Below are 13,994 nucleotides of genomic sequence, written 5' to 3'. Positions count from 1 at the left end.
CCACAGAGGCTGTTTGGGCTGGCTCTGCTCAAAACATTAAGAAGGGCACTCTGGCTTCACGCCACGTTCATAAACATGTCCATCAAGTGCAGCCTTTGGGGAACAGGCTCTACTAAAACCAGTCACTTGCTGAAAACAAAGTGCCATTCTTTACCTTCTAACCCTTCAGCAAAGCAGCTTTTCTACAGTACAGAAGGTAAAATCCACGCCATACATCCACTACACAAGTGCTATTTAAAATTCACTCACACGGTGAATTTATAGCTCATTCAGGCTCAGCTGAGATCCTGGGAAAGGGCCTGTAACAACATGGGCAAATCTTCAACCAAAGCAGAAGTCTGCTACAAACAACTGTACATAGAGTCCACAAGGCTTGGCACAGTTACATTTCACTGAAAAAGGCTTAACCACAGGGGCAGGGAGCAAGACAGAGGAGCTGAAGGCCCCCAAGTACTACAGCAACATTTATTCATTAGCACAGAGGCATTTCAGCAGGCTACAGACCCCCCCCAGGAGCACTGATTCCCTTCTCCACACACTGGCCACTTCCTCCTCTTAGGAAGGTGCACTTTAAGGAGTCCCCATGGGATTTATTAGCTTCAAGATATTGATTGTACTAAGTATCTCTTTTCTCCAGAAAATTTAGTGAAAGTTCTCTGCTGTGCAGTAAGAGCCAGCCCTTTCCCCCACAACTCAGTACTGGGGCAAGGATGTGGTGGCACATGAAGCCACCAACACACTGTAGGACACTGCCAGCCCCACCAGCACCCCTTACCTGAACAAAAAGACTCCAAGAGCTCCATGTTCCCCAATCCTCACCTCAAGACTGGCTTGTGAGGAGGGGAGGAAGAAGAAACCAGCACAGGTGTCCTGGGGCTGCAAACGCAGCACAGCTGAGGACTGAACGAGTTGCACCTGGTCACAGCCCCCTGCACAATCACACACAGCTATTCCTCATTTAACAGAAGACAGAGAAGCAACTTCACTTTGCTGGGATTTTTTAAAGACACCTGGCAAGAAAATGAAGAAAAATGCACAGCATGCAGCTAATTTCTCAACCAAGCAGGATTTCCAGCAGCTCCTGCCTGTAAGCCCAAGCAGCTCAGAGCTTCAGTCAGTAAAGGAGAGCAAACAAGGCTGGGATTCTATAATTTATTACCATTGCTAAGATGAACACAATACTTGATACCCCATCATATGCAGAACTGTAAAAAAATAGTTTTAATACAGTATCAAAATTTACACAAGTGTAGTGTCAAAAGACCAGTGTCCCTCGCTTGGCCCCTGCACGTCCAGAGCGCAGGCACAAGTACAGGTGTTACAGCTGTTCATACATACAGAGAGATAGGAATACAACAATTGAAATTGAACTCTGCAAACAATATAGGGGAGAAAACAACGTGGAAAGAGGACAGAGCTGTCTGGGCTGGGGGTTATATCAGAAACCACGCAGGAGGGCAATGGCTCAAAACAGAAGGCTGGATTCTGCATTTCCAACTCAAGGAGAAGCAGTGAACGGGAGTTTTGCCCGAGAAAGCAATGCTGGATCAGAGGCCTTACATTGAATGGTACCAAGTGAAAATAACAACAGAAACCAACAGAATTACTGCTGCAAATTAACACACTTTTTCTGAAGACAGATAGCAGATTTACATCATACGCCTATATAACAAAAGATTGTACAGCAACCGAGCTACATTCCACTGCAAATAGCCCACGGACACAGTCCAAGCTCAGAAAAACAGAGGTTCTGACTTTGGCTCAAAACTTAGTAACCAAGAACAAACCAGAAACCCAGGAATTGTTGCATTCCTATATTTTTTTTAATTAATTTTTATTAGTCTTTTTGATACTCAGCTATGGTAAAAAGTTAAGCAACAGCATTCAGTCACAAGCCTGTTGCACATTCATACATGAAACTATCATTGCTTTAAGATATACACAAAATATCTATTGTTGTAATTCAATACACACAACTAGGATCATATACACAGAGATAAAAATAAACTAAGCACATCTAGGGCGCCGTCTGGTCAAATCTCAGGCAATCTGAACAAGAGCTTTCTGCCTCATAATAATGAAAGACATGCTCTGAGGATCATAAAACCTTTTTCTTTGAAAGAACGCTACAGTGGCAAGAAAAGCTTTTTTTATAATGCAGTGCAATCTTTTAGATCCTTGTAGGCTCTTGTTAAATAAACCAGCATGTCTCTAAATTAAACAGTAGAAATTAGCATCCTGACAATTGGAAAATATTTTCCAAAATAAACTCTGATGGAAATCCTGACTTGAGACCTGTAAGAGTGATGCCTAAGTATTCTGTTAATTAAAGGGCCATTCATTAAACACCTTACACCTCTTCAGAAGATGTGCATCAATGTGAATCGAAAAGAAAGCTACCTTGACTTTCATTTAGAAAGAAATTGCGGATCACTACAAGTACTGTAGTTATGCTACACTACCGGCTGGTTAGGACTTTATGGTCTTTTAGCACCTCCAAAGGCAGGTATTCTACCAAAGCAAAAAAATCACCTGGAAATTGCCTAAGCACCATTAACGGATCCTTTACAGACTGAAGTGTGAGTTACTAAGAAGCGACTTTCTCAAACCTGCGGAGACCAAAGGCACAGTTTATCAGTGTCTCTCCAGTCTGCTGAAAAACCTCTCTTAAATCCAATGGCAAACTCGTTCAGACCTATCAGAGATTCACTGTAACTAACCAAAATAAAACTTATTTTGCGTAATGCCTGCAGAATCCCAAATATCTTTTGGTTAGGATGGCAATACCTCAGTGCTTCTAAGGGTGGAGTGTTGCAGTGAGGGTGCAGCTCTTCATTAGCCGGGATATTGGAACAGCAGGATTGGGGGACACTGCCACACAGCTCCCCGCCAGACCCCTGTGCAGAATGTCCCCCCTTTCCAGCAGTCTCTTGCAGTGCAGAGCCCCCGACGTCAGCTGGGAATTGCGGCGGACACAGGCAGTTCTTCCCCTCTCCTGGGCAGTTCAAACTCGTGCTCTTCAGAGAGAGGATGTGGTCAGGGCCTCTTACATAGGTCCTTTATACTGATTTCCTGACAAGTGTTGTCTAATTCCAGGGCACGACCCTGCAGCATCTCCAAGTTTCCTCCACACAACCTAGAGGGAGGGATGGAAAGAGAGCTCATTATCCCCAGTTAAGGAGCACTGGCGTTCCTATGGACATGCATCTGGAATGCCACAGCTTGGAACACACACCATGCAGCACAGGTAGGACACAGGGGAGGGACACACAACAGGAGCAGAGACTGTCTCCCATGGGACACAGCATTCCTTGTGAACACAGAAAGCACATGCTGCCAGGTAAAAATGATTAGAAACAGGGACACATGAACTGGCACGTGCATCATGGGGATATTTTACGCTTCACACACAAGACTGAGGGTGTTTGCAGGTCTCAACAGAAACTCTGTCCAACTATTTCCCCAACCACATCTCTTGTAGAATGTGATTCAGAAGCACAAAGATCCTTCCAGAGGTGTCTAAACATCTCCAGCTTAAAAACCACAGAGCAGTTCTTCCTCTGCTTCAAAGCATTTACTTGTTCTCTTCAAACCAAGGAAGGCATTAGGAGTGTTTATTCCACTAGTTCTTTCCTGAGGTGAGAGGAATTGTGCCTGCAGCCACTGTGCTACTCTGCTTAACACCCATGTTCCAATGTCAGAATTAAAAAGGCAGAGAAGTGATACCCCCCAATATTTAGGGAGGTATTTTACAATGACTTACAGAAAGGTCGATGGAATATGAGCACAAGAACAGTAGCTTATGTCAATGTCCCCAGGCCTCTCAGGGACTGCTAGAGACGAGAATGGTGATTCCTATCAATTGTATTGCAATTTCAGACTATTTTTTTGTAACTGCTACTAAATCACCCATTAATCTCCAGGCCAACAGCAATGAGTGTCAAGAAAGGTAAAAGCTGTTTTCCATTGTCATCATTCATTATTTGTATTTTACCAGTGCCTAAAGTCCAGCAGTGAACAGACACTGCATTAGCTGGCACTGAATAAAGACAAAGGAGCTGGATCCTGGGAAGCTGACATCCTGAAAAGGTAGCTCCTAGAGCTGATGAGCAAAGGCAGAACAAACCCAAGGTCCTACTGTGATCTGGTACAAGAGATGGGAAAATAACCCAGTTTCTCTGAGCCTTTCCTGAAGAAAACCTGAGTGTCAGCATGAAAACCAGAAATACTTCAGACTGGAAGCAACACGACTACAGTGTTACAGGGCCAAATTCAAGTCTTTAAAGGGAACTGTCTTTAATTCCAGTGGGTGGGCATGACCCAAAGCCTGCAAACTTGCCGTATGACCAGAACCTTGCAGCCAGAAATCCCAAGTCACCATCATAAAAAACATGTGTGCTTTAGGCACGTTTGCTGTGCAGTGAAACACTGCAGTGGTGAGAGCATGAAAAATGGGGGTTCAGGGACACCTCCCAGACTGGGTGTCTGTGGCACAGCCAGGCTGGGTCTGACAATTCTTTCCAACATCTGCTTCCTGATTTTCCTAACTTAATACTATCAAAGAGGAAGCTCTCTTGGACAGCTTTTGTGAGAAGGCACATTGCGCCTAACCATGACTTCCAACAATTTTTCTTGTCAATAAATATTAAGACAAGATTTACCAAGCAGCTAATGCTGACACAGTAATAAACTAGGAGATGACACTTCCCAAGGTCCTTTAGTTCCAGCTGAATGAGTGACCCTGGATTGCTAGGAAGGGGAAAACCCACACAGGAGAGCCCATGCCCTAAGCACAAGTGACAAGCTGGGGTCAAAATGTCACTCAAAATCACTCCAAATTTCAGCAGAAACCTCAGCTAAAGGACAGCTGTGAGGCTGAGGATGCAGCCATGGAGATTCCTTTTTAGCTTACTTCCAACATACCAGAGTGCCAGGATGCAGGAATGTCCCTGGAATCCAGGCAGGAACCTGCACCCAACTGCAGGTGAGAGCCGTTACATCTCCAGGCTGCAGCAGCATTCCAGCCCTGTGGGACTCCGTGAGCAGCAGGAAATACCCATGGAAATCTCAGCTGCCCGAGCCCTCTTGCCCAGCTACACCCTAAAATCCCAGTTGGTGTATACCACCTTCCCTTGGGTTCCCTTCCCAAGTGAATTGCAAACAAAGCTTCCCAGTAACCTGAGGAAAATATGAGTAACACCCCTCCAGACCGAATCCAGACATTCCTGTGCTTTGGAATTACACCCATGCTCACTAATACACAATGAACTGCCTCTAAACCCGCTGTCACATGTGGCTACATTCTCCTAAGGCACTACAAGCTTATAAATACAAAGCAAAACCATTCCCAAATACATTGTTGATGAGCAGGCACCAATTCCATATGCACATCCTGAGGAGAGAATTCCCACCTCCGTTACCTTAATAACATACCAGCACAATCATCTAACACCACAAAATTCCTACAGCATGAATTACACATCCATATTTGCGTTTTGCAATATTTTGGTACCAATCAACACCATGCATCAAAATTATGGAGCTCAAAGTGAAACTTGTCATCGTTCCACTGTTTTCACAGGCAAAATGATGCCATGGCAAATGTTTCCTGTGAAACACCCACAGTGCATCAGGCTGCAGCTAAACACTGAGTTACAGCCTGGCAGGAACTGCAAGGAGAATGCAAAAGGAAAGAAACATTATAAGTCGTTCATCACAAATCCACTGTGCTTTGAACATGGACTGGGTGGGTGTAAGAAGACAAAACCAGAAAGAAAATAACCAACTATTTTAAAAGTATAATAATATATCAATAGTCAAATCAGGCACGGATTATAGAAGTCAGAGGAACAGGGAGCATTTCAATGCCAGCAGCAGAGCTTTGAATGGCTGGGGAACAAAGGGACAAGGTGGGATACAAGTATATATTTGAGATTTACACAAATGAAGTGATAATGTCAAATTGAGCATTTTAGAAGTGGCATTACTTACATCACAAGAATTTTTATGGATTACTTTTAAATATGTATGAGTTAGAAACTGGGTTTTATCCATAAATTACAAAGGAATATCATAGGCAGAAAAATACATAGGGGCCATTGTTCAGGTGGGGAAACTGAGGCTGCCAGGCTTCATCACACTTGCCAAGTTTTATTCTTATGAAGGATAAATTCAGGTCAGCTGAGTCATACAGTACTTTATCCCAGATATATTATACACATAGATTTTTCTGATCAATACTAACCCACATGTTAACACTACAGTGTTCCTAATGAAACAGTAATTGCATTACAGAAACAGTAATTGACTTAATTTCCATATAAAATCTTCAAGGGCATACTGTCAGCATTTAAACGAAGATTACTTTGCATCTTCAGGTGTTTCCAGGCTCAATATGGAATACAAAATTAAACCCCTTAAACTTACACTGCACATTTTTCCAGCTGTCTCAGTGCAAAGTCAATCCATGCAGAGCACCACAAGCAGGTTGGTCAGATACAACTGGAATGGGGACACACACATGGCAACTTCTTCTTCCAACCATCCTGCCTGATGGAGCAGGTCATGGAAGAGCCTCATCTGACCGGCTGCATGGCAAAGCTCTGCTCTTGTTCCCCACTTCCTCCACTGGCAGGAGATTCCAGGCAATTTTTAAAATATTTTTTCATTTTTTTCAAAGTCAGGAAAACAACAGCACTATTTTAACAACCACCTCCTCTGTTTTCTAATGGAAATGTCCCTTTAAAACACAGTCCTGCTCTTCAGATTTCGTGCTGTTCACAAGTGGGCTGCACTAACAATGAGGTTTTATAACAGAGACTATTTCTTTGTTGCAGGAATTCCAAGTTGCCAAATTTGTACTGAAAAGCAGGCTCCTGGTGCTGGCTGGTTCTTCCTCCTGCACCTGATTCTGCAGTGATGCAAGGATCAGCTGTGCATTCCCCAGAAAGGTGGGATCAAACCCATATGCCTCACCCTGGGAAAAAGCAGGGTCTGCTCCCTGGCTGGGGATGGGGAAGTTGGGCAATCTGTGAGCTGACAGCTCACTTTCCATTTGGATACAACACTTCATTTATATCAATTGCTGCAGTACCTCCTGGTGAACTTAAAGCACAGCTTTCACATCATATTGAACTAAACTCTGTGTATTTCTTATCAATCCATTTCAGCAAGCAAAGCATCAGCTGTTGTTCCAATATTTCACTTACACGGACCAGCTGTTACTACAGGTTGTCAAAAGCACCTTGTTAAATGCTCCATTCAGGGAAGAGCCTTTGCCAAGGGGTATTTTAAGAGAACTACAAAAGGCTTTTTTCCATAATGACACATGATCTCTTGACAAAATTACATGGCATAGCTTTATTTTCTAGGCAGCAGCAGGTGAAATACATGGAAGATGCAGAGAGGACCTGGAGCACTCTGAACCAGGCACTCCTCGGGAGCTGGGAACGTTGTACGAGGGTGAGATCAGCGCGCTCCTGGGCTGAGTGCAGCTGGCAGGGACGCGGCTGGGGCGGCCATCGCGGAGGGGACGTGCAGCTGAGGGCATGAGGAGAGGGGCTGGGGCACTCTCTGCTGCCTCTCCCCTCTGCATGCCAGGAAAACAGGCGAGACGGCTGCGGGGAAGCGCTGCTGTGCCCCGGGGTTGTGTTACAGGAAGGGACCTGATGGCTGTAATTTGTGCTCGGTTCACTTGCATAAACCCATTTCCTCAGGCTCCACGGAGGAGAAGCCGATGTCACCCGGCCTGAGGGAGACAATCACTGTGCGCAGGAACTCGAATGTCCAGGCAAGCCAACAGCACCGCTGAGCTCAAAACCAGAGCAAATGTCTACAAAAGTCCCTTCCAGAAGGAGTGCCAACCTCCCACTCCAAGTATGTCCCTGCAACACCTGTAGAGGTGGGGAATAACACCCCCTTAACCTAAAGCAGGTTAGGAATGAGTGAAGCACAGAAAAGAAGAGGTGCACAAAGCCCCAGACAACCACGTCTGAGCCAGCACTGGGAGAGAGGAATACACAGTCCTTGCTCTCTGCTCAGCTCTCCCTCAGTTTCATTCCCCTCCAGAGGAACATGGGTACCACTGGCACCTGTGCTGCAGTGGGACAGAGAACTCAGCCACTTGTTGTCTCATGTCACCCCACAAACCTTGGAATCTTCTAACACTTTCTAAGTTTCTTTAATTGCAACAGTTTTACTGCTGACAGAAGTGAGAACTTGAGATTTACCCCTCTGATTACTTGTGTCAATTGCTGTATATCAATGCCACACAGGCCTTTGCAATGTAGCCCTGACTTCAGGGTAAAGCACATCTGTTCCCAAGGGAGTTTCAGCACTGACCTTGGGATTGTGGTCTTTGCCATTTTTAACAGAAATATACTGTGTGCCTTGGCTTTATCTCTGCATTAAAGTCTTTCTCTTTGCACGGGTTACAGGAATCCCTTGTATTCCACTGGAGCACAAACATGCATCCTCAATGAAAGACTTCCTTATTCAGCAAAACACCACTTCCAGCTTCAAAGAAAAACTACAAGTGTAAGTAATGTGGAGAGCAGCTACAGCTGGAATCAACATGGCTGTGAGGGCGGGACCCTGCCCAGGATACACACAGTCCACAGATGCAATGAGTGACAAACAAAAACAACCCCACTCATGACAGTAACATCCCAGTGGTGCCCATGGGGATGTTGCCAGGACAATACACACGTGTTGAGGGACAGACAGGACGTTTTGCATGGACTGTACCAGAGGAGCAGCGTTACCTTCAGAGCATTTACCACTGAGTCAGACTGCTGAGAGGCTGAGCCATGTCCACTGACGTTGGCTGGCTCGTTTGCAGAGCAGTGACTCCCCTCCGCCCCTCCTGGCATCCTAATGGCATCCTTCGCAAAAAATTAAACACTATTTAATACACAAAAGGCTTGGTCACTAATTAAAACAGATGTCAGTTATTTATTGCTCTTTTGCAGAAGGCTCAGAAGCACTGAAGGTGTGTGTTACTCCCAAGCTCCCCTCTTTCTGTGCCACAGTAACCAAGGTCCACTTGAGGCAGCGTGGGTGGCACTGCAGAGTGTCACCCAAACATTCTGGCCCTCAAGGGCGTCTCCCTGGAAAATCAGGACATGACAAAATTTCTTATGTGTGTACATCACCTCACAAAAGTGCTACAAAGTTTACAGAGATAATTTCAACCTCACAGGAAGGTTTTGAGAAGGTCTAATTTTATCTCAGTAATTCTGGAGGTTGTTCCTTCAACAGAACTCACATTTTTGAACGTTGCTGCGAGGTTTGCAATATGAGCTGAGCCACAGCCAACCAGAGAAGGAGCCAGGAGCTCCGGGCTGCCAGCTCACTCCTTCCCTGCCTCCAGCTCCTCCAGGGCAAGGCCATGGCCCCCTTGGCCTGAGAGATGTCAACCTGTCCCCAGCAGTGACAACCTCAGGGCTGTCCCAGTGGACACCTGCAAGGGCTCTTCAGGACACTGCCAAAAAAATGCACGCTACCTAAATTCTTCCAGCTCAGTCACCTCAAACTTTGCAGGATGTAAAGCATCTCCTGGAGTGAGGTAACCTGAGCAAGCAGGCAGCTCTGGAGGAGTGCTAAAAATACTCCTGCTGCATCTGTGGGCAGCAATGTGAGCACTGCAGCCGCAGGGACCGCCCTAGTCCCGCTCCTGAGCTGCTCCCAACTTGCCCTGCTCTTCCCTTTCATTCCTTATGCAGAACTTTGTGTAAAAAAATTGAGAACTCCGAAGAAGCAAAATGTTTCAAAGACAGAGAGAAGGAAAGTTCCTTCCTTAAAGAGTAATAAACACCATAGGAAACATTAAGAAATAATGTAGCATTAATTCCTGCTGGAACGTGTGGGAAATGCATTTCTGAAGGAAAAATAATGACAGTGGAAAGAGCCTCTGATGAGGAACAGTGCCCCCATGGGCTCTCATTTGCCCTGCTGAGCAAGCACATAGCACAGTGCAGTTTTTGGGGGTATCTCTAATCTAAACAGTAGGAAAGATGAAGGTGGGGGTGGGAGAAAAAGGGCACACAGTGAAGACACGAGGCTGAACTTCACAGATCCAAATTCATTGGAAAGTAACCCAGTCCAAAGCAAGTTCCTAATGCTCTTGGGATACACTGAGGCCATTGTAACCAAAGGTGCAGGCTCAGAGCAGTGCCAAGGGGCAGAGAGAACCCTCCCGGCCACTTAAAACATCAACTCAACCCCCACAGTCATCTGCAGGACTGGACTTCACATATTCAAAAAAAACCCTAAAAAAACCTGAATATGTTACAAAAAACCCCAAAATGCTGCATATGCTAAACCCATGGAAAAGGTACTTTAAGCCTGAATCTGAAACCTCATTTCATACACAAACTTGTCCTCCTGCCAAGCACTGGATCCATGTAATCCACAAGAGTGGGCACTAATGGATCTTGTAACCAGGCTGGCAACACCAGCACACGCTCGGGGCTGTGCAGGGCAGCATCCTGCAGTCCTCCCCAGCAATGGCCATCACCAATTTGCTGTGATGTATGGAGGGGCTTTAGGACTTATTTTGCTTTGGGAAGGACTCATGACTTTGGGAAGTTCGTGACTGGCCAGACTTAATGCTGTACTTTGGGAAAGGAAATGAAAGAGGAAGGAAAAGGGGTAATAAAGCAGCTTGGAGCAATTCTGGCTTAGGATAGACTCAGTCTGTCAGCTTTGGGGCTTGTATCAGGAAAACTATTCTGTTTCTTTACTAACTCCAGAGGCAGCAAAGATTTTGGTCAGTTTTGAATAGAAAATAGAAATACTGCCATTAAAATGATGAGAAAATGACTATGGACTACACATGTAGCCTTCTGAACACAAAAAAATCCAAACTTCCTGCAAGCAGTGCTGCTCTCAGAGCTCAAGCTCTCCTCCAGGCAGCTGTGCTCCACAGCCTCTTCCCTGCCATATGTAGCACACTTTTGTCTCCTTTCATGAGAACGAGAAACTTGTGAACACATTGCTTCAAGCAGCCAGCACATGTTGGTAGGAGACCGAAAATTATTATTTCCCCTGTGGACATCCTTCTCCTTCCTCCCTCTGTCCTTGATAAGAGACATAAGCTTTTCTTTAAAAAGTAAGGCAGATTTTGCAGCCCTGAAGGCCCATCCTCAGCTCAGGGACGTCTCATGTCAGGTGAGGCCACTCCACTGATGCAGTAAAGCTTCTGCCTCCCTTGGAGGAAGCTTATTCCAGGGGATGATGGGGATGCCCAGCTTGAGCATGGGCCCTGTGAGCTGGAGGCACTCCAGCACTACTGTTAGGAGTTCCTGAGGCAGTGAAGCAAAGCAGGAGGAAAAAGCACTTTGCCGAAGCGGTGGTGTCTGAACACACAGGACCTTGGGGAATGAGGAACTGAGGTCTGCAGAGCCTCTGGCACAGCTGCTGCTTCCCAGGGGGAGCATGGACATGTTTCACCTTCCTCCAAAACCTGGCCTAACCTTCCTTTCTCTGAGCCCCCTGTCACTGCCCAGCCCCAAGTACAACTGGATCCTGAGCAGGACCTCGAGGATGGGAACAGACATCTGCTCCCTTCCTCCTCTTTCCTAGCTCCACACAGCACCTGCATCCAGCTACTGGAATCAGTATCCTGTGTGACAGATCTTTTCATTTCTTATCCAGTAACAGACTGTGGAAGTGGATCCAAATCAGACAGGAGGGATGAAGTCATAGCTCTGTAGTGCTGAAATCTCTATAAACTTTAAACATCTTGAGTAATTGTGAACAAACAGCGCTGTATAACATCAGCACCTGAGAAATCATTTACTTCTTTGCTCATCCCACACAACCAGCCTTCCCTACTGGGCCTGGCCAGCCCTTGTGCCCAAGTACAGCAGCATGCATGTGGCCTCTTCTGAGTCTAAAGGGATCTCTGTACAGGTCATCCCACTGCAGAGAGCAGGTAAAACCCACACCACATCCTGTGTACTTCCCACAAGGATAAGAATCCCTGAATGCGCAGATCCATTTGCTGTTAGAAGAAAATCTACAAAATATCTAATGCCAAAACGTGACTCTAGTGAATAGAAAGAACAGGAAATCTGACTCAGTCCTGTAATATCACCTAACAAAAAGCCCAGATGAATGGAAATTTAGCATTTCACTCACACTAACTACAAAATGTTACTACTCAGGCCATTTTCCCACAGTGCCAGAGGCAAACCCTGCACTGTACCCTGGCCAGGGTCAGAATAAAGACCCCTGTGTAGAACAGGGTATTCTGTGATGGAGAGAATTAATCACGAGCTGTTCTACTCAACTCAGTAGAAAGCTTCATTTTTTCAATCTGTATTGTTGATAAGGACAGTCATGAATGAAAACCACTGTAGTGCCCAGCCCAGTGGCCAGCTCAGTCCGTGGGAGTCCATGTGCCAGCCCCTCCGGAGGTGCCTGGCACGCAGGAAGAGCCAGGAAGGGAAAAGCAGTCCATGGCTGCCCCAAGGACACTCACAGTCACCTCATCAAAGCTTCCAAGAGAGCAGGATTTTCCTGTCCACTGGGCACTGGTTCACTCACCATCCAAGCCCTACCTCATTCTGCAGCGGCCTCTTATCCCAGAGGCAAGTGGTTTACTGGGAAGTAGATCCTTCCTGCTGGGTAGCTGCCACATCAGTTCAATCACTACCTGATTTTCAAAGCTTTTTTCCCTGATTTCCCCAGCCCTCAATTTCCCTGTACAGCTCAAAGCAAACACAGACTGTGTTTGTCAGCTTGTTTCAAACAGGCAGGAGAAAGGAAAACCAGAAAGCAGTAACTGCAGCATGTTGCTCTGCTGGATTAATAACACACTAAAGAAAACAGAGACATTTTTTAGGGAATATTCCTGTCAATTAAAATACACAATCTTCAAACACTGCAGTTTTTCACCTGTCCTCAAAGACCTCAGCAGAAACCTCTCCAGGATATTGCTGCCAAAATCCACACATGTTCACACTGGGTTGGAGGCACACTCAGATTTCTGAGTGGCCAAAACTGTTGCTGGCTACATCCCCTCAGAAATAGCCATTTCCAGCAGGCCTGTCAGAAACCTCTTTTGATAATGAACAGGCAAGAGAAAAACGTTCTGGGCTGTGGCAGCTCCAAACCTTGGAGGTCACACATGGAAAATCCAGAAGATTCCATACAGTCTACTAGAAAATCCTGAGGACAAAGTAACTCCCGACTTTTAGAGTTATAACTGGAAAAAAAGACCATCTGTCCTCTCAGAACGGCAACTCTTTGTGCACCAAGTGTTTCTTGAATTTGTATCTTGGTAACATGAAGCTCATGAGCTCTTGTCTTCCAGCCTTCCCCTGTCAAGCACAATGGACACCCTGAGACAAAGACCCTGCTCAGAACTGCAGCTGCTGGGAACTGGAGCCCTTCATTAATGGCCTATTAATTTACACTGGGGACGAGAGCACATGAAAGAACTGGGTGGGTGGATGCTCTTGATTCACTTTCTTTCAGCAAATATTTGATGGCATGATTAGGAAACATGAGTTTATTCAATGGCTTTTAATTACATTTTGGTTGAAGGATTCCCTATCCTACCTGCTAAGGAAGGGAGGAGACAAACACTATGGAACTGTGAGTGACACAGATTTTAGAAAAAGAAACACTAACCAAACAATTCCCACCTTCTAATAATTAAACCATGTCATGAAGAGGGAAAATGAAAAAACACAGATCTCAGCGAAAGGTTTTTGAAAGAGTTGGAAATAGGTTGAAATAAAATGTGATAATCTAATGGAAGGGGGAAGAAAGAAGGAAATGGAAAGTGTTAAAAGAGCTTAAGAATAAACTCATGTGTGCCTAACCATTTCCCAGTTAAACATACCAGGACTGGAATGGGCTAACAAGGATGTTTTTACCCCCAAAAAAGGGCCTGAAGCAACAGTGCAAGTGCAAGAAATACCGCAAAAAGAGATAGGAAAGGACCAAAAGCCTTGGAAAGGAAAGAATGAGGAAACAGAGGCAGC

The 13,994-nt window shown here is 45.5% G+C and overlaps 1 protein-coding gene across 4 annotated transcripts in view; it reads right to left on the bottom strand.

Annotated features, from left to right (window-relative positions):
* Positions 1 to 13,994, bottom strand: part of CCDC85A (coiled-coil domain containing 85A) — a 126,095-nt gene that overhangs the window by 57,328 nt on the left and 54,773 nt on the right. For 2 of the 4 annotated variants that reach the window (XM_039568477.1, XM_039568478.1), the window contains one exon: positions 1,139 to 3,136. The exons of 1 other annotated variant lie outside the window; for it this stretch is intronic. In XM_039568477.1, the coding sequence (XP_039424411.1) occupies positions 3,047 to 3,136 (90 nt within the window). In that variant the 3' untranslated portion in view covers positions 1,139 to 3,046. Of the gene's footprint in view, positions 1 to 1,138; positions 3,137 to 8,762; positions 8,883 to 13,994 lie in introns of those variants that run through there. One more of the 4 variants, XM_039568476.1, reaches the window with a different exon arrangement.

Source organism: Corvus cornix, chromosome 3 (genome assembly GCF_000738735.6).
Source record: "Corvus cornix cornix isolate S_Up_H32 chromosome 3, ASM73873v5, whole genome shotgun sequence".
Taxonomy (NCBI): Eukaryota; Metazoa; Chordata; class Aves; order Passeriformes; family Corvidae; genus Corvus; species Corvus cornix.
The sequence above is the reverse complement of the archived record's forward strand: the minus strand, read 5'-3'. Positions and strand labels throughout refer to the sequence as shown.